This window comes from Typopeltis vanoorti, chromosome 6 (assembly GCF_054136105.1).
Source record: "Typopeltis vanoorti isolate ZY-2024b chromosome 6, IOZ_Tvanoo_1.0, whole genome shotgun sequence".
NCBI classification, from domain to species: domain Eukaryota; kingdom Metazoa; phylum Arthropoda; class Arachnida; order Uropygi; family Thelyphonidae; genus Typopeltis; species Typopeltis vanoorti.
The window spans coordinates 136,403,837-136,431,741 of NC_143554.1; the positions used below are offsets into that span (position 1 = coordinate 136,403,837).

The following is a 27,905-nucleotide window of genomic DNA, read 5'->3' on the forward strand; positions in this document are numbered from 1 at the left end:
CTGGGCAAAGTTATCTCCACTCCAAAAAGAATGGCTCTCTTCATATCTCCCATAGTCTTTCAACAAAAAGAAATCCAAAGAATCCTTAACAACCTGAACACAATCAAGCCATCTGGTCCTAATGGTATCCCACCTATTGTGTTAAAAAATTGTGTCCTAGAACTAACACTTATCCTGTATCACCTCTTCAATCTATCGTATCCAACCAGCATCTATCCAACAATCTACCAGATCATGGAAATAAGGCATAAAAGTTCTGAAGATCATTCCAATTGGCACTATTGCAGTGCCATGGGATACAAGGCTGTGAATGACCTGAGAAAGCTGACTTGTAACAAAGGAGACCTGACATCTATGGTGTATATGAAGGGAGAGCTGGTTAAAAATAAAGGTCCAAGTTGTTGGGAGAATGAAGAGGATTATCTGGCATTCTGGAGGACAATTTATGTTAAATCAGTGCTGATACTACTATTATATCCTGTACACCCCTTGAGGAATTTGGTGATGATGATGATAATTAGTACAAACAGTTTGGTTTCTTTGCCAGGTTAGTGCGTGAAGTTGTAGAAGAGAAGCTAGTCAGAATTGTTGATGTTAAAATCACAGAGGAAGATAATCTCACTATTAGAGGTCATTACATTGTATGTCATTGACCTTCAGAGATAGATAGTCAAAGAGGTCGGTGAAGTTGGAGAATGGTAGAGGCAGAAAGTGAAGGCAATAAAGTAAGGTAAAGTAAGGAGATCTAGAACAGATCATATAAAGCAGATTACAAGTCTGATAACCTTCACATAAGACAATGTACCTGACAAAAGCACAGGTCCCATCCCTCTTGTGAAAGGCATCATGGAAGATGTGAGATGTGGGTTATTGTAATTGATATCCCCCCCCCCCTCACCCCAATTGATGCTGTGTGAGGTACAGTGAAAAATACAGGAATAAAAAGAAGAGAAACAGGTGAAAGATTAAAAGGAACACTACATCAGGAGGTCTCCTCCAGGTAAAGGCCCCATGTGGAGTATGAACTAGCTACTCAATTACTGAAAGTGCAAGATAGACCAAAGGATTACAATTTGTTGAGCAGGCCTCAATACTAGATGAAATCAAATGCGTTGAAAATATCAAAATCAACAGCATATGTTTATCCAAAACTTTCCATGGAAGATGTCAAGAGATGAGAGATATAGGCCAAGACAACTTTTGTGATCTTAGGGGATCAAATCCAATATGGTGGTTAATGATTAACTGGTGGACCTCCCAAGTTGAAGTTGACTGTCAATGACATTCCCATTATTTTAGAAGTAGTTTGATGGCAGGCTTTCATCCCCCCCCTCCCCCTTTTTTTTGAAATGGACTGGATACAGGTTTGTTTCCATGTAGGACAGATGCCAGCTGAGTATAAAAGGGTACAGAGACGATGTAGAATGGGTATTAGTTCCAGAGCACAACTTCTGAGTACACCCTGGGAGAGATGCCACCGGGACCACAAGATTTTTTTTTTTTTTTTTTTTTTTTGGAATCTAGGTTATTTAAAAAAAAAATTAAAAATAAAATAAAATAAAGCAGCAACTAATGAAGGTTGCATTTTGCAAAAGATACTGTGGGAAATTATATTCAAATTTTCTAAGAATTAGATACATTAGCAACAATATAAAAATTACATGACAAAAAAAAAGTTCAGGTGGATTTTCAAAATTAATTTTTTTTGAGAAAATTTATACTGAAGCCATTGTAGGTGTTGACTTGAGATCAGTTGATAGAGTGACACAGCATATGTAATAAATAAAAACCATGAAGTGTAATTCAGTAAAATAGGCATTAACTGCTATAGATGCATACTATTTGAAGAAGATACAGTGAGTCATTGCCACAAATGATTAAAAAAAATCCATATCATTTGATAATATGCTCTGTGAAAGATGTCAAATTGAAGGCTGCCAACTGAGTTGAATTCAAGGCAAACATACGTACTTACAGAATGATTCAACATGAATGATGAAACTATTTGTTTGCATCAAGCAGGAAGGGTGTACAAACTCAGCATATAGATTCACAAAACCCACCACCAAAAGAAACTATAGAAACTATTAATCTGCTAGTTGTTACTTTTCATCAGATTAACTGGCTATTGACATGTGGCAAAACATGGTTTCATTACTGATTATCATCTGGTGAACTTGTATTACATACGATGAAATCCAAAATTCATCAACAGAAGATTTTGCTATGTATCTGATGGAACAGAACTGGTATTTTCCATTATGAACTTCTGTCCTATGGCCAAACAGTCAGAGAGGACATCTACTTGGCACAAATGTGGGTCAATGATACAGTTCCAAGATCAGCCTATACTAATTACCTGCAAAGGTATTATGTTCTTTCAGAACTGTGTAAAGCTTCACACATGACAGTGACTCAGGGGTGCAGTCTTGTTGGGAAATTGTATCTCATTTTTTCACATTCTCCAGATTTCTTGCCATCTGATCATGACCTTTTGTTACTGCTGAACCATTATATGTGCACCTGGCACTTTTGAAACTGAAAGCCAATAAAAATAGAGATTTTCCACTCCTTCTTTTAAAAACTGGGAGTTTATAGGAGTGAACATATCTAAACTTTTATCTCATTGGATAAAAGTTATCAACTTGTAAAGGCATTTGTTTTTCCAAAAACTGTTTTTGTTCATTTTTAAGGAACATTTTAATTTTATCCTAAAAAAAAAAAAAATTACACACACGCATGTGTATGAACTCAAATGAAACTCAATACTGTCAAATCTTATTACAGCAAGTAATGCTATAATAAATTATAGGAAAGCTTAACTATATTCCAATTGGACAGAATGTTTGCTTTAGCTTAAAACACACACACACACACACACACACACACACACACACACACACACACACACACACACACACACACACACACACACACACACACACACACAATCCATTATAGCAAATTATTCCTGTAATCCCTGTGAGATGGTTATAGTGTGAGTTGACTATATCTGGCTCATATTACAAACTGATCACTTCTGAGATTGGTCAAACTGACGATTAGCAAATAACTACTAGTTATTATCAATGAAGTCTCAGAGATGACTGGTTTGTAGTAGTACTAAGTTGCAACTGATTCACTGGATAATGTGAATTATCCAGGCAGTGATTATTTGGCATGCAAAAAATATATATTTAAATTAAACAAGTTTTTTTGTTATGTAAAGATTAATTATGTATATTCTGATCTCGTATTCTGTTCTACGTGTAATAAGAGAATACGAGGTGTGGCTATTAAATAACGAGACTGGTTGCAAAAATGTGGTTTATTATTACAATTGTTATCCCCTTCAACATACTCCCCTCCTCTATCTACACACCAGCATACGAATTTTCCATTGTTGGAAGCAGTGCTGCAAGTCATCAGGTGGTATCTGCTTCAGTAATGCTGCCGTTTTTTCCCCTTTACGAGCAATGCTAAACTTTTTTTTTTTTTTTTTTTATCAATAACGAGGTAATGGTTGAATGGGTACCAGAGGGCCAGACAGTTAACAAACATTATTACCTTGAGGTTTTGGCCAAGCTGAGAGAACAAGTGAGGAAGAAGAGACCCGATTTGTGGAAGAACAACACTCGGATTCTCCATCAGGACGATGCTCCAGCCCACAGTGCACTGTCTGTAAAGCAGTATCTGGCTGATAAGAAGATCCCAGTGTTAGACCACCCACCTTACTCGCTGGACTTAGCTCCATGCGACTTTTACCTTTTTTCCAAAGTTGAAATCCACATTGAAGGGCACCCATTTTCAGTCAGTGGATGAGGTAAAGGAGAAAATGGCAGCACTATGTTGAAGGGGATAACAATTAAGTTGTACAATTGTAATAATAAATCACATTTTTGCAACCAGTCTCATTATTTAATAGCCACACTTAGTATATGGTGATAAAAGAACATACCTGGAGGTAAAGGGAGTATGTTTAGTATGCCATTCAGATTTCTTTCCAAAATGCATCCAGGGAGGTTGATTTGAAGAGGTGGTGTACTAGACGTAAGATTGGTAGGACAATGTTCTTCCTGAAAGAGATAACAAAATTTGCTGGTGTTCTAAAATGCAGATTATGAAATAAATCAATTTCTGTATATTTATCTGATTCTAAGATGACATCTCAAAGTATTATCTATAATTCTACAATAAAAAGCATTTAATACAAAAATATGTAATTTGTAATGATATACTCATCAAAAATATGTTTTTATATTAAATGCTTCATTTTTAACTTACATAAGTTGTGTATGTAGTTAATTCATGGTGAGTAAGACAAGGGTGAGATAATCTAGAAAGACATCAAGTAGTTACTAAAGCCTGCAAATAAACAGGGCGGTGGTCTCAACATTGGGTGATGAAAATCATCTTCCACCTAAAGACATTTACAAACATTCATGTATACAGTAGAATTTTAAGCCTATAATCTCTTTTGGTCAAAGAGCAGACGTGCTAACAATTCAGCCAACCAGGCATGCAGTACTCATTATAAAATGAGTCTCAAAGGCAGGCTGCTACTGTTGGCTTTCAGAACACCAGATCTAAATCTGAATAGCAGAAAATTAACTGAAAGAAGTCAGCAGAAAAGCACTTTAAAGGGATGGATAGTGAGTAATTATATTAAGTGGTGTCTCACAGTATTTGCAGAGCTGCTTGCTCTGCATTTGGATATCATTCCATAGCACAGATATATTACCCTATATCAGTGCTTTCTGATATAGCTTTCAATTTACATCAGTAGTTACTTCTTCATACAACAGAATGCACAGCAGCAGCTGCATAATTACTTTATGAGAAACAATAAGTGACTGATATCAAATTTTATAATAATAACATGCTATGTTTTTGAATAAGATACAATGAAGAAAGCTTATCAATTTTTTTTTTTTTTTTTGATGCATTCATTATCTAGAGCAGGCATGGCTATATGATGAGTGGTAGCATCATGGGCTGCACACTTTTAGACAGAACTTAAATAAAATTAAACTCACCATTTTTTCAAGGCAATAGTTATATGTATTGCATTACTATATTTGTTAAATCATTTTACTACTGGGAGAACAATATAAAATACTTGATTGATTTAAATATAAGTTGTTAAATTTAATTTAATTACATATTTCTGTTTTTTTTTTTTTTACATGTAACACAACTTAATGAGAACACTGTGGGCGTTCATGTGTAGCAACAAGTTCATCAAAGTCGATTTTCAACGATGATGACGATATTCGTAACAAATCTTGAAGGTGGTCACATCAGTCAGTCGGCTTCTTTGTGATGATTTAACCACCCTCATAGTTGAGAAAGTGCATTCACATATGAATGTGCTTCCAAACATAGATGCAATTCTCAAGCTGAAATCACTCAATGCAGGATATTTTTCCCTTGGTACCAGTTTCCAAAAGTCGATGCCTATCTCCACCCTTGACTGGAAAAAGGGGTCACACAACTCCAATTGAATAGTGTCATGCTGCTCTAAAATGACACATTTCATTGGGTTGTTAAATAATGTCAGTTGTGGCCGCATTTCACTGACGTCAGAAAATCGCTTAGTGAATTGCTTCAAAAGTTTAGTAGTCAGGCTGCTAGAGGGACTCGTGGTGTGTAGTGTTTGCTGAGAACTCCTGATAAGATAAGTGTTATTTTAAGTTATCAGTGACAATTTTGCTTGAATATTACGTAGTTTTGTTTGCTTTTCGTATCTTAGTGTGTCTGTTTGTGTATTTTTGGTGTTGTTTCAATTATTAATTCGATAAGATATGATAGCACATGGCTCCGGTAAGAAGAAAAATGGTGGCTAGTAATAATGATTCGCCATCTTTGTTCAATAACGGTAACATAAAGGAGATTATTCAGTGTACTATCTGCGAAATGTATGCGTTGCAGAGAGTGGTTGGAGTATGGTTAGATGATGATAGTGGAGTGAATGTGTGCAGAAAATGAGGAATTAAAGTGTGTTTCAGGTCATGAGTGTGATATTTTTGTCATAGCGATATGATAAGAAATTGCGAGGTTGTACCAGAGAGCTGTGAGGGCGTGAATGTAGAAAGTGTGAATGAAGGTATTAATACAGAGCAAATTAATGGTTTAACAGATAATCAAAAAGATGAGATAGATGCAATGAGTGAGATCGCGTTGTTGAGCGGAGCAATACATAGAGCAAAGCGGCAGCAGGAACGTAAGCACAAATGTCTACTGAGTGTACCAGTCAATAAAAAAAAGTATGATAGGAAAAATAAGAGTATGATTGTGAACGTAAACAAAATGAAGGAGTGTACTCGAAATGAAGTACGAGGTGTGATAGTAGAGAATTTGACAAAATCATACCAACCTGGTGTGACCATTGAGGACGTAAGTGAGTCTATTAGGGAGCAAAAGCAAAGAGTGAAAGAAATGATAGTGGTGGCAGGTACGAATGATTTGAAAGGAGATAAAATAGAAATGATAGAGGACCTGAATGAATTGTTTGAGGTAGCAAAAGAAAAGAGTGAGAGAGTTAGGATGATTAGTCTTTTTCCACGGTATGACAGTGAAGAGTTTAGAAGGAGGGTCATAATTGCAAATGACTTTATGCGTGGGTTATGCATGACGGTGGTGTGGAATTTGTAGATGTGTGGAGTGAGTTCGATGGACGAAAGGATCTATATAAGATGGATGGTTTGCATATGAATGGATTCGGTGTAAGGAGACTTGAAAAAGTGTTGTTGAATGAAGTGGATGTGCAGAATCAGGGAAACTAGATTTATTAAGGGTGGGGGAAGTAGATATGCAGACCTTAGGTAGGCAGTTGAGTGTATGAATGAGTATAATATGCCCAAGCGAATAAGGACAACAAATCAGAATGGGATAGTTAGTATAAGGCATCAAGGTAGGGAAGAGGCTAACGAAGGTCTGCAATTCATGTATACTAATGCTAGGAGAATTAGGAACAAGAAGGAAGAATTTTTGGCCTTGGTTGGCACTTCCAGACCACAGGTTATTGGCATTAGTGAAACATGGCTCACTGAAGATGATATAGCTAGTGGGATTGAATATGATGGGTATAGTGTGTTCAGGAATGACAGGGAGAATAAAATGGGGAGAGGAGTATTATTGATGATAGCTGATGAGCTGCAGCCAAGGAGAATAGAAGTTGAATTGCAGGATAGAGAAAAGAGCACATTTGAGGCCATTTAGTGTGAGATTGAGGCTAGCAGAACAAAATATACAATTGGGTGCTGCTATAGACCAGGTGATGGAAAAGATGGTGGAGATAGTATGCATAAGCAAATAGAAGAAATGAGTGGAAGGAGGGTAATTATTATGGGCAATTTCAACTATGGTAGCATTGATTGGAAGGAGGAGAGGACACATGGGAAGAAGGAATTGGATTTTATGCGGTTATTAAGGGATAACTATCTGCGACAGCAAGTAATGGAAAATACTAGGGGTCAGAGAGCGCTTGACCTAGTAACTGCATCTGAGAATTTGACTGTAATGAATATGACCACCTTGCCACCAATTGGCGAGTGTGATCATAGGGTCTTAACTTGGGAGGTGGCTAAAGGTGTAAAATTTACAATTAAGACAGGGTACATGTGGAATTATCGGGCTGGTAAGTATGACAAGCTTAGGAGTTTAATTGGTTCAGTGCCATGGCATGTAAAACTGCAAGGGCTGGATGTTGATAGTGCATGGGAGGCAGTTAAAAAGTGCTTGCAGGAGGCAATGGTTGACTGTATACCTAGAGTCTGAATAATAAATCAAGTAGGGATTAAATGGATGAATAACACCATTAAGCTTGAGCTGCAAAAAAAGAAACAACCGTGGAGGGAATTTAAGGAGAAAGGTGACCTGCAGGTACATGAACGGTAGAAAGCCCAGGCCAGAAGGGTAACAAGTGTGGTAAGAAAAGCAAATGCGGATTATGAAAGAACATTAGCCATGCAGGCTAAAGAGAATCCCAAACAGTTTTTTCGATTGCAAGTAAAAAATGTATGTGACAGAATGATTTTAAAGAATGCCGATGGTAGGGAGGTAACCGAATCAGTTGGTAGAATTACTGAGTGAGCACTTTGCAAGAGTAGATCATTCTGGTGGTGACATTGCAGAAATGGTAGAACCAACATCTTATATGGGAATTGTGGTGAATGAAGTGGAGGTGAATAGTCTATTACAAAACCTCAATGTCAATTCATCTGTGAGACTGGATGGTATACCAGCTTGTGTCGTACAAGAAGCGGCTTAAAAATTGTCAGTGCCTTTGACCATTTTGTTTAATTTGAGTTTCGGGTCTGGGTTAGTTCCCAAGTGGGTGGAAAGAGGGGAAAATAGTTCCACTGCATAAAGGAGGTTCCAAGACTGCTATTAAAAATTACTGGCAGATCAGCATATCAGGAATTGTTAAGGTCTTGGAGAAAATAGTCAAGAGAATAATACAGGATTGGATAGATGAAAATGGGATACTGTATGGGGGACAGCATGGTTTTGCAAAGGGTAGATCATGCCTCAGTAACTTGCTCACGTTTTATAACACACTGACGGCTGAACTTGATAAGGGTAATGGGTATACAGTGATACTGCTGGACCTTTGACAGGATACCACATGGAATTCTAATCAGAAAACTGCAGCATATGGGGATGGATATAGGGTTGGTGAGATGGATAGGAGGGTGGTTGATGGAGAGATATCAGAGAGTAGTTTATTCAGGGGTAGAGTCCAAAAGATGACCTGTGACTAGTGGTGTGCTGCAGGATTCTGTTCTTGGACCACTACTATTTAATTTGTTCATTAACGATATAGGAAAGGATCTGAGAAGAAGTGTTCACTTGCTGATGATGCAAATTTGGGTAGAGCAATAGTGAGTGCACAGGATGTCAAAATTTTGCAAGATGATTTGGATAGTTTGGAGAACTGGGCTAAGGAAAATGGATGTCAATTTAATGTAGAAAAGTTAAGGTTATGCATTTTGGGGTGAAAAGATTAGCAGCAGTATATCACATTGGTGGAACTGTATTCCAGGAGATTGATGAGGCTAGGGATTTGGGAGTGTTGGTGGATAGTGAGTTGAAGTTTAGGGGGGCACATTGCAAAAGTGGCTAAATCAGTTCATCAAATCACTTGGTTACTGAAAAATACTTTAACAAGCAGAGACAAACAGGTTATTGTTCCTCTGTATCGAGCCTTGATAAGAGCTTATCTAGATTACTGTGCCCAGATATGGGCACCAGGGTTTCTTCTCGATGGGGAGGAGGTGGAGAGGATCCAGAGACGAGTGACCAAGATAATAGCAGGACTATGGAATGAACCTTATGAGAACGGGTTGAAGATTTGTGAGCTGCAGAAATTGGTTGATAGATGAAAAAAGGGGTGATATGATTGAGACATTCAAATTACTGAAGGGGTTCTATAAGATTAATTTAGAAGATATGTTAATTTAGTGCTCAGAAATAGATTTCTGAGCACTAAATTTTCTCTTCAAATTACGTACAATTTTAGTACGTACTCATCCAACTAGATGCAAAGTTGAGACGAACATGAAGAGTAGTGAAGATATTGTGGCCTTACAAGAAGACTTGAATAATTGGAATTATAAATTTTATAAATTGAGTAATCTTTATAAAGCACAATTTTGATTCCGTGTTGAGAATATAAATTGTTTCTGTCATCAGAAATAATGAATATAACTGATATATCAATCAGAAAATCTGAGGTTGAAACTAATAGTTAAATTGATAATACATATAATTTAATATAGTTTTTATCCTGCTGCAGGCGCACAAAATCACGGTATGGACCACATGTGGCCCGTAGGCCACCTATGATCTAGAGGAAAAAAATTAAAACTTTTTGTTAAGATTGTAGCAGATAATTAAAAAGAAGCACATGCATCTAAAAATTGATAGAAAGGTGACAATTCTGCTTCTAACATTATTTCAGAAGCTTAACAAGAAATTCTGTCATTAAAAATTTTACCAGTCTTGATCTGATGATGCTAATTAAAACGCTACCAAAATGTTATAGTAATTAATACTTTTAATTTATTCAAAGAAAAATTATCTTTGGTTTTATTTCTACGAGTGAAAATAAATTATGTTAAGTGACTATTCTCTACTAAAAATGCTGTGCTTTCCTTGTACAAATAAATTCTTCAACTGTGCACTATTAGCTAAAGAATTTTTGAAGTAAGAAGAAAATTCAGTTTAAGTGGCAGACTGAATGATGGCAATCAATAAAGACAAGAAACTGATTGCTTTATTTCATTAATTTTTATTTAATTTATTTTTTTTAAAATTTGGCAACTAAATGAAACTGGAACTGCTGGTTGAATAGCAATAATTACTTAAACTGGTTAATGAGAATCCTTCAGTAAAGGAAAGCAATGCTGTTATCTATCCAGTTAATGGCAACAATTAGATGTTATACAGGTTGCAATATATTTTGGTTGCAATCATTCATTCAGATTTTTTTTTTTTTGTACATGTGAGTGCACATGTACAAAATAATAATTTAATATTAATTAGTAAAAAAAAAAAAAAAAAAAAAATAATAATAATAAGGGAGGAAAGTGATTGCCCCTCCCTCCAATTTGAGAACTTTTATAGTTGAACATTACAATAACATCAATTGCTGGCCTGTTAGCTGAGTAGTGTATCTGCTTTCCCACCAACAGGCTGCAGATTCAAATCCAGTGGTGGGCACAAACATTTGTGATCGTCTTTAGCAGGGTTGCCAGATTGGCCATTTCATGGCCAAATCTCAAAAATTTGGCACTTTTTTGAACTCTAGGCCATGAAAAAATCAATTTGGCCATTTATGCAAATGTGGCCACTAATTTGGCCATTTTTACAAAGATTTCAAATGATATGCATTATTTGCTTAGTTTAATATTGTTATTGCATTGTAAGGCTAGCTGTTGGTACCCCTTTACGCGGCGTTTGGTTGGTAGTGACCGTAGACTTTGTGTTGCAGGTGTTGTTCTGTTGCGTGATATCAGACATTTGGTGCTCTTTGGTGATAGTTCTATCTCATAAGCTTTCATACTGGAATATTTTGCATAAACTTTACCTGCATTTGCAAGTAATAATTTTGCATAAACTTTACTGTGACAATATGCAAGTAATATGTTCAATTTCATAAGAATGGTAATTAAGTGATTTTAGTATAATTAATGAATTTTTTAATATCGTTTATAAACTCTATCTTTATCTTGCTTATATTTTTGTTATTTTCCCTTTACCAGATTGGTGTTTGCTGTGCCAGATTAGTATTTGTACTACAAATTTTGTAGTACTATTATCTATAATTTGTTTTTTGTTTCTTCATTTTCTGAATTGAGATATTTTGTTTTTTTTCAAGCCCTTTAAAATGCTTAAGTACAAAAGTGATAATAGAGGTGGAAGAAAATATAAAAAAGAGCGAGAAGTAAAATATTTGTGGCTGAAATCTTCTGATGATGGACAGCATGCATATTGCACGCATTGCATAACGTGCTGCCAAAACTTTATAACATATCTGTTCACGAAAAATCAATGAAACACCAATATAAATATCCCAGTACATCACAAACAACTCTAGATAAAGTTATCAAATCGTCCATGAATGACCAGGAAAAACAAGCAGAAATAGAACTTAGCCTTGCAATAGCATGTCATTCCTTAATTCGTGCTGTAGATCATATAGGTGAAGGTCTTAAGAAACAGTGCCAAAAATAGTGTTCTTGGTGGCATTAAACTGCACAGAACCAAATGTGTTGCAATTATAGAAAATGTAATTGCTGCTTCATTGAAAGAGCAACTGAAGCATGATTTAGAAGGTAAAAAGTATGCATTACTAGTAGATGAATCTACAGATATTGCAATACAAAAGCATTTGTGCATAGTTCTTAGATTTTTTTTGGAATGAAACAAATAAAATTCGCTCAGCTTTCTTGGATCATAGACCTGTTGTAGAGACAACAGCGGAGGTTTTATTTAATAAAATTTCAGAAGTGTTAGTTTCATATAATCAAACTCTTAAGAACTGTATTGGGTTTGCTAGTGAAGATGCTGCTGCTATGGTTGGAAGTAACAATACCCTGTGGACTAGGATTAGAAATGAAAATCCGAACTGTATTCAAATGTGAAGTGCATTTGCCACTCTCTGGCAATTTGTATACAGCATGCATTTTCAAAGCTGCCATCCAATGTTGGATTCATTCTGACTGAAATTCCTTTGTGGTTTTCAAATAGCAATATGAGAAGAGAAGATTTTAAGGCTCTTTTTAAAGTGATGAATTCAGCAGTTGAAGATGACCAGGAACGAGATGCACCCCTTCCATTTATGAAATTGTCCAAGACAAGGTGGTTAGTGAGAGGTAAAGTCTTCAATAATATACTGCTAATTGGGAAGAATTAATTGCCTACTTCACCTGCTATGAACAATCTGGAGTTCCAGATACAAGGTATAAGGCATGGTTGATAAAAGAGATGTTACAAGATAGGATGAATTATTTTTACTTTGTATTTGCTACTCCCATTGTTAAAGAGTTCGAAAGGCTTAATGTTTTGTTCCAGCAAATCTATGCTGATCCTTACAATCTTGCCAAAGAACTGCGCACGCACACGCACACACACAGAGATAGTCTTTATCAAAGGCTGTACAACGAAGACGGAACATGCAAAATAGTAGAAAATGTAGACTTTGGAATTAAATTTGATCAAGAAATTAGGACGTACTTGATCAGCTTTTGCACTTCTAATATGGAACAAGAAAATAATAAAATAAAGTCTGTGAAATTTAGCTGGCAAGTCATGCTTCAAGAATCGTTGAATCAAGTGAACAAGCGGCTCCCTGAGTCAGCTGATATATTTAAAGGTCTATCACTTTTAAATCCTACTGTTATTCTAAGCCAAACAGAAAAGGGAAAATTTTCTGATCTGCCATTTTTCCACCTAATAAACAATGTTGATGTAGTCAAAGACCAATACAGAAAAATTAGCCTTGTTGCATGGAATGAAGAAGAAAACTTCAAAGAAGATGGAATCCGTAAGGAAGCTTTAGAATTTTGGCAAGCAGTATCCAAACACAATAATTTTAAAGAACTGTCAAATTATGCCCTAACATGCCTTATCGTGCCAGCAAGTAACGTAATAGTCGAACGAATTTTTTCTTATGTAACAGCTATCAAAACTAAACCCAGAAACAGGATGCAAATTAAACTGCTGGATTCAATTGTAAGAATCCGTTCATTTTTTAAGTGATAACAATATGTGCTGCCAAAACTTTAAACGTACTCCCGAAATGCTACAAATGCACAACAGCAAAACCCTTTATGACTCAACTGCAGAAAAAGAGGAACAAGATATTTAATATCTTGAGGAAGTGCTGTCAAATTAACAGCTGAGTTTCACTGTAAGTATTTTAAGTTTAATTGAAAGTATTTTTGATGATATGTAATCGAATATATAGGCATAATTTATGCACACTTAATTGTTAGTATGTTAATTCACGCAATTCAATCATTTTATATCATTGGCCATATTTTTGGCCTAATACTTTTTTAAGTATTATGTGGCGCAACTGCTCTGCTTACTGGATTCTTCCATGTTTGGTCTTATAGTAAGGTTTCTGGATTATAAGAAAAAATAAATAAATAACACAAAAATCATATAAAATTAACAAAAAGGAAAAAAATACCCTTATCCCACTCACACCATTAATGCCTATAGCTTACAGCCTTTCATGAGTGTAAGTCATAAAAATTAAGTGCAGTGATGAAATCTAAATAGTTAGCTATAATAAAAACTTTGAATCCAAACTTAATAGTAGTTCTAAGGAAATTATGACCCAGTCTCTAACATGTTAAAGCGTACAAAGAATTCTAAGTATATCTTAGTGCTGTTGCAGACCTAGTGGATTGGTTGCTAGTGACAATGAAAGGCAAATATACATTTTGGGTGCAAAACAGGTAATCATCATGGGCAACTTTAATTATATGAACACATATTGATATTGAGTAGTGGTATAATCTCATGAGAAGAATGAAGCCAAATTTACTGAGATGTTGTGAGATCTTCCTTCAGCAGCAGACAGAAGGAACTTGAGATCAAAGAGTTTTAGATCTGATTATAGTGTCAGAAGAGGTTTTAGTTAAAGATGTGACTATTCTGTCTCCAGTCAGTGATGGTGATCATGCTATACTGACTTGGGAAGTGGCTAAGTTTATGGATGTTTTGTTCAGAGACATTATGTTCTGAACTCCAAAGCAGGAAATTATGACTAACTGAGGAGTATACTGCGTTCCGATATATACTCCTCAATTAGTCACAGAAATGATTTCTCCAGTCTAATTCAAACCACGAAAGAATGTTTAACAATTGGCTAGCTGTTCAAGGTAGGTGTTACATGCCAGAGAAAATAAAAGTGGAACTAGCAGTTCAGGAGACTTATGAGTAAGAGGAAGATTAACATATTAAAAAATAAATAAGTAAACTTCACCTACTTAATGATATGGATAAGTCATCATCTGATTCAAACAAGAGCAATGTAACAACACCTTGAAGCTCTCCTTGAATACCTTCTGTACTGGATGCCTTAACGGGTGTAGTTTTGGTGCTCACTAATTCTTTTTTTCCCATAGAATGGTCAGTGTGCTAAAATTGTGAAAGATTACAGTCATGATATACTTCAGATAAAGACATAAGTGAGGGCATATCCTTAGAGATGAGCTAAACGATTTGTTTGTTATAATAGGATACAAACAAAGAGGAAAGATGAATTTTCTCAAAATCATCACAATCCACTAGAAAATGCCTAACATATATGGGACACAAATAGATATAAAATTCAATGATTCAATGGATACTAGCAGAGTTATACCTTTCTGATCTGCAGTGATTTGCACAGCAGATCTGAAAGATTTTTGTATAAGACATTATGAGAAGAGTAAATTGTGTAAGCTGCAATGAGTGCATTTTAATGTTTGCATTTGGGAAAGATGAGACAATGACACATTCTTTATGTACCTGCCAGTAAAAGTTCCGAGAAAGAAAGAGAGCCAGAGGAGGTTTGACTGAGTAGGATGTCTAAAAATGACATTTACTGTTGCCCCTTTCTGCACAGGAAGTTTAATATATAGATGAAAGCTATTGACCTTCAGCAAGAATGCATTAGTCAGATTCAGCATGAAGTCAAATTAATGTAGCAAAAACATCATAACAGCACATCCAAAATAATAGATGAAGATGAATAGCTGTAAACAAATCTTATAGATGATTTAAATAATAGCTGGCTACAGAAAAGACAACAGGTTTCCCGTGTCTGTTCTGTTAGCCAAGACTCCTAGTATAGCTAAGTAGTTTCAACTATGGTATGTACTCAGTTATTATAGTATTTTCTATAATAACTGAGTACTTCCCCAGTATTTTGTAGGAAGATCTACAAAAATACTGAAGGACAATCATCGGATGCTGACTTCTGTTCTCTGGCCAACTATTATTTCTGAATGACTAGAAGTAGCTCTCTGCTATTACTTACTTATACTTTAATGACCTCTTACTAATAACCTGAAATCCTATTCACAGGATGACAATATGCTCCATATCTTACATTCCCTTCATTCAACAAATCTTGTAGGGCTCGAGTGATTCAAGCTTGAAGATCTATAACTAACACTTTAAACATTAATTATGCAATTCTCCTGTAGGGTGAGGATAATCCAGCAAAGAATAAACAAAGAATAAAAACAAGTAAAATGAGATTTATTGAAGAACTGCAAAATACACATTATTAGACCAAAAAAGGGAACAAAGATATTTTAAAAGAACTAAAAACAAAATCAATAGAAGATAAACTAAACAATTAGAAACAAAAATGGATAGAACATGTAAACCGAATGGCCAACACCCAATATCCTAAACAAATAATAAAATATCAACCAGTTGGAAAGAAAAGGCTGGGTAGACTTCAAAAAAGGATATTGAGTGGATAATGAAACTGGAACAACAATATGGTCTATATCCGTAATTAGAGTTATGATGATGTCTTTACTATATGTATATTCTTGAGCTGTTTCACACAATGGCTACCAACATTCCTCCTCTTTCTTCTAGACATGTAAATAAACAAACAGGTGCTAACTAACATCCACATGCAGTTCAGCTTTAAATCTTCTTGAACCAAATTCCCATCCTTATATTTCATCTACCTCCCACTCTGTGGAACAGCATTCCCCAACAACTGTCAAACCTATTTCTGTTCAAAGAAACACATCAAAAGATGCTTCCCCAATCATATGCTCACACAAGGCAGAATTGTTATGCATTTCGTAATGCCACAAAGTGTAGGGGTCAATACATGTATGCACATAAAGTGTTGTTAAGTGAAGGGATAACCCTATCTTCACTAAAAATCGTGCCAAAATAGCTGAAATATTTTACCTGTTTTATAGGGTCTCCATTCAACATGAAGCTAAAGTTTTCTATGTTCCTGCCTATTTTCATAGTTTTGGTCTGAGATTGCTGATTTCCATGCCAAATTTGTTACAGCTATTATTCAAGTTATTAAATAATTTAAGGAATTCACAATGTATACTGGAATATAAATTAAAATAAACTTTAATATATACTTCCTATATTTCGGCAACGTTGTGTAGCCATCTTCATGGGAACATAAGATTAAGACACATGCACACAGGCACTAAACACAGCAAATGAGGTAGAAGCAAGGAAACTACTGTTTTTCAAAAAGTCCTGATGGTGCCCCCTAGCGGGCTATATTAGGTATTCTTGGCTGCTGGGCTGAAGTTCTCAAGATGTACGTCTCCCAAATTTGGGACAGTCTCATGCATCCAAATTTGGATGCAACCAACGTATAAGCCTTTCTATGAGAATTATTCAATTTAGTTAGATACGCCTAGAGACTTGCACTAGATGTGTTTAGGAGTACAACGGCATTCGCATAAAGCAAAGCACTAAGTATGACATTTCTAATTCTAAAATCAGGCCTGCTACTTTATTTCATAATGTGATCTGTATAGATGATGAATAAGAGTGGAGATAATGTGCATCCTTGTCTTACCCCTGATTTTACATCGAACTATCTTCTTGTATTTTCTTTAATTCTAACTGCTGACTTACAATGTACATATAGACCATGTATTACTCTGTATAATGTTCCATTTACTCCATATAATTGCAGTTTTCCTCATGGTGCCCAATATTGCATGCCTTTTCAGATCTAGAAAAACTGAAATACAGATGCTTGTTGTATTCCCATGGTCTCTCAAATATTTGTCATAAAGTGCAAATCTGATCTTAACAACCTCTATTTAGCTTAAACAAAGCTTGTTGTTCTCCAAGATTCTCTTCCACAATCTTTCTCAACCTCTTTTCAAGTATACTTACCTGGAACACTTTGAAGAGAAATTTTTTCACATTCACTTTTATTCCTTTTTTTTTTTTTTTTAATACATGGGTACTATGAGAACTGTACTCCAATCATCAAGAATTTGACCTTCTGATCAGACTGAATTATAATACAATGTAGCCACTGCAAAACTTTTATACCTCCATACTTAAGCATTTCTGGTACAATATCATCTACTTCAGCAGCCATTTCACACTTCAAGTTTTGACAGCTTTTTCTACCTCAAGTAGGAGTACGTATACATATCAAGTATTGATATGTACTCCTCTTTGTATTCTTCTTGAAAATTTTCTAGTACAGTTCTGTCACTGTTTGTTTTGTTTAATATTCTATTTTTATCTTCAGCTTTCATGTTACCTTTATCATCTTTTATTCCTTTTATAGTACTCTTTCCTCCATTTCTAAGCTTCTTCAATCCTCCACATTTTACCGCCTTCATGATATTTATTTTCCATATTCTTACCAAAGTATTCCCAGGACTTTTTGCTTTTAACTACTTTTACACATAGATTAGTTCTCTTCCATTTTACTTTCTATTCATTTAGAGCATCTGACAACTTATTTGCTAGAAAGTTTGGGCATGCTTTCTTCTCTTCCAAGACTGCTTCTTTAACTTCTTTTGCACACCATGGGGTTCTTATTTTTGAATCTCCTTGCAGACAACTTCATCACATACCTCCTTAGTTGAATCAATGTCTTCTTCAGAATTTGCCACTGAGACTCCAAGGTTTGGTTCTTGTTCTCAATGTTTCATTTTTTCTTCAATAATGTTTGTATAGTTGAGTCTATACTTTACCTGTAAAAAGTTGCTGAAGTATAATTCTTTTAAAAATTTTCTTACATACCATTATTTTCAATGTGATATCCATTTTTATCTTGCTTAGTATCAAGTAATGGTCACTTCCAATATCAATCCTCTATACACTTTGTATCCTGGACTAACACGAAGATATCACTATCAACAATGCTGTAGTCAATGAGGCTTTTCTTATTTCTCATGTCTTCTCTGCACGTGACCTTTGCACATCTTTATGTTGAAACATGGTGTTAGTAATGACTAGTCCATGTCCTGAGTAGAGGTCCAGCAAATACTTACCATTATGATTAGCTTTATCCTTTTCTCCATATTTTCCCAAAATGTTCCTATATGCTTGGTGGGATTCATTTCCTACTCTGCTGTTCAGATCTCTAACAAGGACCACTTTTTCTATTTTCTTTATGTCGGCCACCTGTTCTAATGACTCGAAAAATTCCTCTACTTCTTCCTTAGGTGATCCTTCTGTGGGACCATAGGCACAAGTAAGTTTCATTGTCCATTTTCCCATTTTGAAGTTGCCCATATAACTTTACTTGAAGCTGCCTTCCAATCAGTAAGTTATCTTCAAGTTTCTTGTCAAATGCTATTGCTACTTCTTCCTTTCCTTGATCATTATTGCCTGAATGTAAAATTCTATACTTATTATTTAGTAAGATCTCACCTTATTTTGTCTTCTTTCTTTCAGTAATACCAATTATGTTCAAATGGTACTTTTACAATTCTTCTACATGTTTGATTTCTTTTCCATTAATACTCCTTATAGTGATGGTTCCAATCTTCAGTTCTTTGACATTGGGTTTATTCATCTTCTTCTAGATGTTGAGTTAAAGCTTGTGACAAACTTAGTAGATGATGAGACAGTAAGAACAGATGATAGCAAATTAGCATTATTCAAAATTATACACTACAAATGAAAACAAAAAAGCATTCTTGTTCCATCATAATATATATACCTGTAACTGAAGAGAAAGATTTCGAAGTATTAATTTTGCTGGAATGGGCTGAGGAGCAATTTCATCTTCAAAGAAATCATTTAACCCAGAAATACTGGTCATAAGAAGAGTTAAGTGAACATTATCAGCTAATAAACTAAGAAAACCAGGGTTATCTTTGTTCTCTGCTTCTGGTAAGAACTGCACTAGACGGAATTTTAGGTGATGTTCTGTAGGGGGCGATTCTTTAATTTCTGCTTTCCATCCTCTTGACCCTATAAAATCAACTCAAAATTTAGAATTATAGTATATACTATTGTAGTTAGACTAAATTAAGAACAAAAACACACATAGAAATAAAAATATTAATTAAAATTCATCTAAAGCCTAATTAGAAAATATCTCACACACTCAAAAATGTTAAGATATACCAGCCAACAATTGCAATGTTGACCTAACACCAACTGTGACTACCACAATACTGGATAATCCTCACATCACCCTCCCAACACCCTAGACCTTTTCCTATCCACCTTCAAATATACTGCAGATGTCAGTTATCCTCTTAGAAATTCAGATATTGTCTGTGATTCCTTTTCTTTGGAATATCCTTCATCTAGCCATTTTGTCTCATATTCTCTGTCACAACCTTGGAAAGTAAAAAAATATACTTACCTCATGCATGGCACTAATGTACTATAGGCCTGCAGCCTTTTGTGAGTGGGAGTTATTGGAAGTTTTTTTTTTTTTTTTTTTTCCCCATCACTTGGTTTGACTATAATAAATTTAGTTTAATCCTTTATCCAAGTGTAAGCAAACAAAGTTTGCACCTGAAGTATCTTCAGGACTGAGGCAACTAGTGGTAAAGGTGGACCAAGGTCTCATCGCTACTTGTCTTAGTATCTCCCATAATGCAAAGCACATCTCTTAGCAGACACGTATAATGCTATGCATTAAGGGAAGGGCCACTACCCAGACAGTTTCAACCTTTATTGAGGTCTCGTCAGTAGGAGCCAGACCCAGAGGTGGTGATACTAAGATGGAAGCAATGGAGAAGTCATATTTACCTATATGAGTTGCCAAAAGGTATTTCACCTTATTATTAAATTACTCTGGATTTAGAGAAAGATGTTGGAAGTTGTTTTTTTTTCCCACTTGGTTAGACTATAGTAAATTTAGTTTAATCCTTTATCCAAGAGTAAGCAAACCCTTAATGCACAGCATTATACATGCCTGCAAGGAGATGTGTGCTTTGCATTATGGGAGATGCTAAGACAAGTAGTGATGAGAGCTTGGTCCACCTTTACCACTAGTTGCCTCAGTCCTGAAGATACTTCAGGTGCAAACAAAGTTTGCTTACACTTGGATAAAGGATTAAATTAAATTTATTATAGTCTAACCAAGTGGGGAAAAAAACTTTCCAACATCTTTCTCTAAATCCAGAGTAATTTAATAATAAGGTGAGACACTTTTTGGCAACTCATATAGGTAAATATGACTTCTCCATTGCTTCCACCTCAGTATCACCACCTCTGGGTCCCATCGACGAGACCTCAATAAAGGTCTCGTCTGGTCTGGGTAGTGGCCCTTCCCTTAATGCATAGAATTATACATGTCCGCAAGGAGATGTGCTTTGCATTATGGGTGATACTAAGATAAGTGTAGTGATGAGAGCTTGTTCCACCTTTACCACGAGTTGCCTCAGTCCTGAAGATACTTCAGGTGCAAACTTTGTTTGCTTACACTTGAATAAAGGATTAAACTAAATTTATTATGAGTGGGACTTACATAAAAAAAACAGGATCACTTCTGCTGTGACTTCTATTTCTCATTTCCATGGGCATTACTGTTTCTGTTCTCCTGATCCAAATACCTACTTCAAACAAATAACTGAAATAATCCTTGCTGAAATGAGAGTTCATCTCCCACTCCACCCAAGTGGCTTAAATCAAAAATTTCAGCTTCATACTGCCTATACTACAGCACATATCTGTAAAGAAACCATTTGCAAATCTAGATCTGAGAAAAGGCTAAATACAGACAGCTTGCCTTTTGCTTAAATGACAGTTGAGCTTCCTAGTCCTTTCTCATCTTTCTCTCTCTCTCTCTTTATGTGAATCCCACTATGAAAGATCATAAGGCTATACATTAGTAATATGTACCATGATAATTCCAGATTATCTAATCTGGAAACACAGCACTAGAGACCTAACACAAAATTATTTCAAGCTACTTCAGACCTACAGTACCAGAATCAAGTTTCACACAAGGAAATGAAGTTCATCTAGAATCTAAAGATACACAAAATGTCCATGCCTGTGTGATATGAACCCACAGCTGCTAGTTGGAGAATTCCACATAGCCACAAGAATTTCACTGCATACCTCCTCCAAGCAGACCACACTTCTACTTTTCTCACATCCAAGTGATATCACTGTAACATCAGCCAAAGATAATGCAGACCTCGTGTATCATTCTTCTTCAACTCTTGAACAGATAATCAAGAGTTTCTCACTGCATGTCTCTTCCAAAGAATCCCAAACAGCCTGTTAGTTCAGATGGCATTCTTTCTTTCCATTAATTAAGCTGAAAATGTGCACTCTAGAATAAACATCTCTTTTACATTATTTGTGTACATGTCATACTCATCTGGAAGAAACCCTATATTCAATTCATATCAAAAAGGGAGAAAAAAGAAGTGAGAAACTCGTCAACATCCAACTTCTTCACTACACGAAGACCCAACATTTAATTCGTAATCGCCAATATAGATTCACCATACTCACAGAAGATGTTGTTTAGAATTACTGCTAATACAATTCAGGCTACAAAATCAATGTATTATATTAGTATTCCACAGCTACTTTCCCAGCACATTTTATCCTTCTGAACACAAGCCATGTAAAAATGAGTTTCTCTAAATGTTTGCCAGTCTAGTTGCTAAGTGGTTAATGTACTAGCTCTCCACTCAATGGACTGCAGTCAACATCTCACTGTGGGCATGAATGTTTGTGATTATCTTAAGGTGGGAGATGAATTTTGTTTTAATGTGAGACTAATGCCACACTTATTGCAGGCCTGAAGTGTCTTGAAAGTCCCATGCTTGATCTCCAGAGCAGGGTTTCAAGACTATGTAAAAGAGTAACGTACCTTTAATAGGTGAGAAACAAAAAAAGTCGTCACTTTTCACATTTCCAATCTGATTAGGTAACAGAACAATGGCCTATTTAACAAGATTACCAGCTTATAGTCTTGCTTTCTGCATTTTCACTACATGTAATGATGGTTGGTTTTGTAGACAATCTGTGTGTTATATGTCCTCAAATATTCAAGTATTTAAATTTTAAATTTTGTACTTAGAATTAGATTCTTTAATTAATGTAATTAAAAGGGGTGCTTAAGGGTCAAAGCTGTATAACTGAGAGGAGACCTCCACATAGCCTTTAAAGGAATGCGGAGAACCGACCAGGGCTTCTGACCTAATGTCCAATCCTCAACTTCTCGTGGTGCACCCTGTTGGGTATCTACTTTGATAGTGAACGAAAGAGGATGGGATGGCAATTTGGGATTTAGCCGACCAAATTGTATTCTTATTGGTTAAACCAAAAGATAAAATGATGGTACAACATGACAAAATTTCATGCCGGCTGGGGCGTCGCCCGGTTAAACAAGGCCCCCGTTGTTTTCGCCAGGGAACCAGGACGAACAGTGAAAAGTCAGCTACTGAAACAAATCTGAAAACACATCCCAACTCAACATCACCAGAGTTAAAGATCGATACTATCAACGTAAGAAGCCTGATTGGCAAAGAAATGGAGCTAGCTGAGGAATTAGATAAGTACCAGATCGACATAATAGGGGTGACTGAAACAAAAAAGACAAAAACTGGTGAGATTTTTCTGAGCAATAAATACAAAATGTTATATTCAGGCAATGACAATCAAGGAAAAGAGGGAGTAGCCATAGTATTCAACACAAAATATGAGGCTAATCTTCTTGAATGGCAGTCAGTCTCAAGTAGAGTAATGTGGGCAAATATGAGAATGGGGAACTGGACAATGAGACTTATTTGTGCCTATGGTCCCACAGAAGGTTCTACTAAGGTAGAAGTGGAGGAATTTTTTGATGATTTAGAAAAAGCAACTGACAGAATGAAAAAGGAAAACTTGGTCCTTGTTGGGGATCTAAATAGCAGAGTAGGAAATGATTGTGAGACATACAAAAATATTTTGGGGAAATTTGGAGAAAAGAGCAAAGCTAATAATAATGGCAAATATCTGTTGGATTTCTGCTCAGGACATGGACTGGTTATTACTAACACCATGTTCCAACATAAAAATGTGTACAAATTCACATGGAGAGAAGAGGCTAGGAATAAGAAAAGTCTCATTGACTATGTTATAGTGATGTTTTCTCCTTGGTGCAGGACACCAGAAGGTGCAGAGGATTTGAAATTGGAAGTGATCACTATTTAGTCTTGAGCAGGATAAAATTGAATTTCATATTGAAAAGAATAACATGTAAGAAAGTTTTAAAGCGAATAAAAGTTGAGCAGCTCTCAGATGTGAAGTGTAGACTAAAATACACAAAGATTATTGAAGAAAAAATGAAAGAGTTTGAGAACAGGAATCAAACCTTGGAGATTCAGTGGCAAACCTTGAAGAAAGCCCTGATTCACTCAGCTAGAGAGGCATGTGGTGAAGTTGTCTGCAAGGATAGAAAAATTAGAACTCCATGGTGGACACAGGAAGTTAAAGAGGCAGTGAAGGAAAAGAACAAAGCATATCAAAAGTTCCTGGCAAATAAGTCAGCTTGTGCTCTTTGAGAATACAGAGACAAATGCAAGAAAGCTAAACAGTGTGTAAAACTAGCTAAACAAAAGTCATGGGAGGACTTTGGCAAGAATATAGAAAATAAATATCAAGAAGGTGGCAAAATATTCTGGAAGCTGTTGAAGAAGCTTAGGAATGGAGGAAAGAGTGCTGTAAAAGGAGTTAGAGATGATAAAGGTGACATGAAAAACTATAGAAAAAGATATCCTTGAAGTATGGAGTAATTACTTTGAAAAACTGCTAAATGAAACAAGCAGTGATGACAGCACAGTGATAAAAAACACTGACCAGGCATGCAGTCAGGAATACATATCCATACTTGAAATGTGGAAAGGCAGCAGGAGTAGATGATATTCGACCAGAAATGCTGAAGTATGGTGGTATAAAAGTCTTACAGTGGCTGCAAGTTCTGCATATGGCTGCATAGTTCAGAAAGCCTGGACAGAGGGACAAATTCCCGATGATTTGAGTAGAGCTCTCATAGTACCCATATATAAAAAGGGAAATAAAACTGAATGTGAGAATTACAGAGGTATTTCCCTACTGAGTTTCCTGGCAAGATTTATGCAAGTATACTTGAGAAATGGTTGAGAAGAATTGTGGAAGAAAAGCTTGGTGAAGAACAAGCTGGATTCAGGCCAAATAGAGGCTGTCAGGATCAGATCTTCACTTTACGACAAATAGTCGAGAAAGCATGGGAGTTAAACAGAGATCTGTATTTAAGTTTTGTCGATTTGGAAAAGGCATATGACAAGGTGCCAAGAGAGAAGCTATTCAATACTCTGCAGTTATATGGTGTCAATGGGGCATTATAACAAGCAATACTTAGTCTTCATTTGAGTTGTGAGTCAGCAGTTAGAATTGAAGGAAGTACAGGAAGATGGTTTAATGTTAAATCTGGTGTGAGACAAGGATGTACATTATCCCCTCTGTTATTCATTATCCATATGGATCACATTATGAAGGAAAGTGGTATTAAACCTGATATCAAAATTGGAGATGTTAATGTCAGCTCTTTGCTTTATGCAGATGATGTTATACTTCTAAATAAATCCGCTACAAGTCTGCAAGATTCTCTGACTAAATTCAATTGCTGTTGTAATAGATATGGTATGAAGGCCAGCAATAAAAAGACAAAGACAATGAAAATAGGCAGAATCATTGAAAATATCAACTGTGTTGTGAATGGAGAACCTGTGGAACAAGTAAAACATTTCAGCTACTTAGGCCCAATTTTTACTGAAGATGGTAAATTAAATATAGAAATAGACAACAGAATCAGCAAAGCTGGTATGGTGGGAAGTCAATTGAATAAATTTATATGGAGTAAGAGAGAAATTAGTCGGAACATTAAATTAGCTGTATACGAGACAGTGTTCAAACCAGTTTTAACTTATGGATCTGAGAGCTGGATCAGAAGTAAAACACTTGACCAAAGACTAGAGACCGCAGATATGAGAGTCCTGAGAAAGATTAGAGGCGTGAACAGATGGCATCAATGGCAATATCATATTAAAAATGAGGATATTAGGAAAGAACTTGACATTGTCAGCATCCAGGAATGCATTAGCAGAGCTAATCTGAGGTGCTATGGTCACTTAAATAGAATGGGAGAGGAAAGATTAGCAAAACAAGTGTTCTCTGCCAGGTTGGCAGGAAAACGACCCAGAGGAAGACCAAGATATAGTTGGATTGATACGGTACAAAGTGCCTTACACAATAGAAATATAAGATCTGATAATGTTGGAGTCTTGACAAGTAACAGACTGATTTGGAGGAAAATTGTAGATAGGAAGTTAGTAATGATGTAATTTTTTCATGTAGTACTGTCATATCCTATACACCCCTTGAGGGTACATGGCAGGAATTTGATGATGATGATGATGATGAATTAATGTAATTATACTGTGAGAAAAATATACTTACACTTGAGCAATATATATATATATGTATGGCAAGTTGAGATGGCTGTTCATTTTTCCTAATAGTTTTTCATGCATAAAGAAAATAAAGTAGTAAACTTGAAGCAGCAGATAACAGGAAGAAAGAATGTGAGAGACAATTGGTTAACATGCTTAAAAGAAATGCATGAGTATTCAAAATTTAAGGATTTGCAAATCATGGGCTGAACTTTCTATTCCTAATTAAAGATGGAAATCTGCAATTGTTTAATGAATTTTGTAAGAGAAGACAGATCAGGTACTTGAGATTTTTATTAATCGCTTTTGATCAACTGACTAAGTAAAGTGAGAACAATGGATTCCTTTCAGCAGGATAAGGATCTTTTTACTTATATATATATATATAATAATAATAATAATAATAATAGTTCATGTGCCTGAGCTTCTAATATAAGTTTAAGGAAAAATTCTCACATTTCTGCACATTAGTATAGCTTAAAGTTATCTCTTTTCTTTAAAACAACTGGCATGATCTGGGCATAGTTAAAGCTTGATTCATTTACTTTTTTTTTAAGTCCTTTAGAATGAAACACTTGTTACTAAAGTTAATCTTTGTGTATTGTATATTTTTCTCTTTATGTATTTTGTGAAGACTCAATTCTTTAATTTTGAATTATTAAGGAAGTAAAACTGTTTTGAAATAACAGAAAGAGAATTATCATTAGTAAAATTTATACACCTAGGATCAAACTTGTGAGCTTAGTTTTCAGTATAGAAATAATATAAGAAAAAATAAGTTGTAACCAACTCAACAGCTACTGTAGCTGAAGAGACACATGCATTTACATTGGCACACTTGAAACAACCATTTCGAAAGAACAAATTCAATGTTACATGTAATTTTTAATTTGTTCTCTTCAGATTTCTCAAACAATGCTACAGTACCTACAGTATTCTGTACTTTCCTCCTATATAGCGACTCTCTCTAAGTAATCCCAAATCCTATCTGCAGTTTTGCTGAGGACAGTACACTCCACTCTTCAAATTCTTGTTATATGACAAATCTTGCAGTACTCAAATCATCAAGCTTGTTTAAGCTTTATCTTCCATGACCAATGTCATAAAAACTAAAATTCGCCTGCAGTGAGAGTGAGAAAACTTCAATACTATCTAAGCTCAGCCCTGTCTTATTTCTTGAAAGTTATTACTTTGATCCCCCGTTACCATCTGATAATATTCAGATTTCCAGTGAAGATCAGATTTCTTTTCTTGGGGTGATTTATGCATCTCACCTAGCCTTTCTTGTCACAAACAAATCACATCTCTAGCCTTCTCCTACAAAAACACGTACATTCTTGTCTTTTAAGATGCTTCTTACCTGTACATCTCATAATACTATATAAATCCAAAACCTGTCCAATTATTTCAGGCAATGCTTCAAAAATCTCCCTAAAAGATGATCTTTATCACTTTTTCATTGAAGTTATTGCTGTTGTTTCTCATTCATGATACCTATAAAAAGGTATATGTTACTGACATCCATATGCCTTTTCTACAGAGTATTTTCATTAGGCACTGCTCCAAACTGTTCAACTGGTGGAGCATCTATGCAGGAAGGTTTATAACTAAATCTTTCCTTAAACATGTCAACTACAAGAAGCTTCTAGTTATATAATAGTCTACTATAACAAACTTTCCTTTGACTCATCTTAGACACTTAATGGAGTGAAACAGCACTAATAAAGGGTTAAAAATGTTATTTAATTCTTCCAACATTTTATCTCAGTCACTGAGACATCATCAGGGATTACAATATGAGACATGTAACACAGACACAAAGGCAACACAAAACTAAGTGAAACTCGTGGATGAAAGACTATTGTCCTAAATAGCAAGGGCACCTGTTGCTAGCCTAGGATATAAACTGGAATCTCGAAATATTAGTGTTTCCCATATTTTGGGAAGTTTAATGCAAACACATTTATTTAAATT

At 35.5% G+C, this 27,905-nt stretch overlaps 1 protein-coding gene across 1 annotated transcript in view; it reads right to left on the reverse strand.

Annotated features, from left to right (window-relative positions):
- Positions 1-27,905, reverse strand: part of LOC150105975 (bridge-like lipid transfer protein family member 3B) — a 315,418-nt gene that overhangs the window by 9,990 nt on the left and 277,523 nt on the right. The window contains exons 17-18 of the mRNA XM_090393732.1: positions 19,202-19,455; positions 3,959-4,076 (exon numbers count right to left, since the gene is read on the reverse strand). Coding sequence (XP_090249858.1) covers positions 3,959-4,076; positions 19,202-19,455 — 372 coding nt within the window. The remainder of the gene's footprint in view (positions 1-3,958; positions 4,077-19,201; positions 19,456-27,905) is intronic.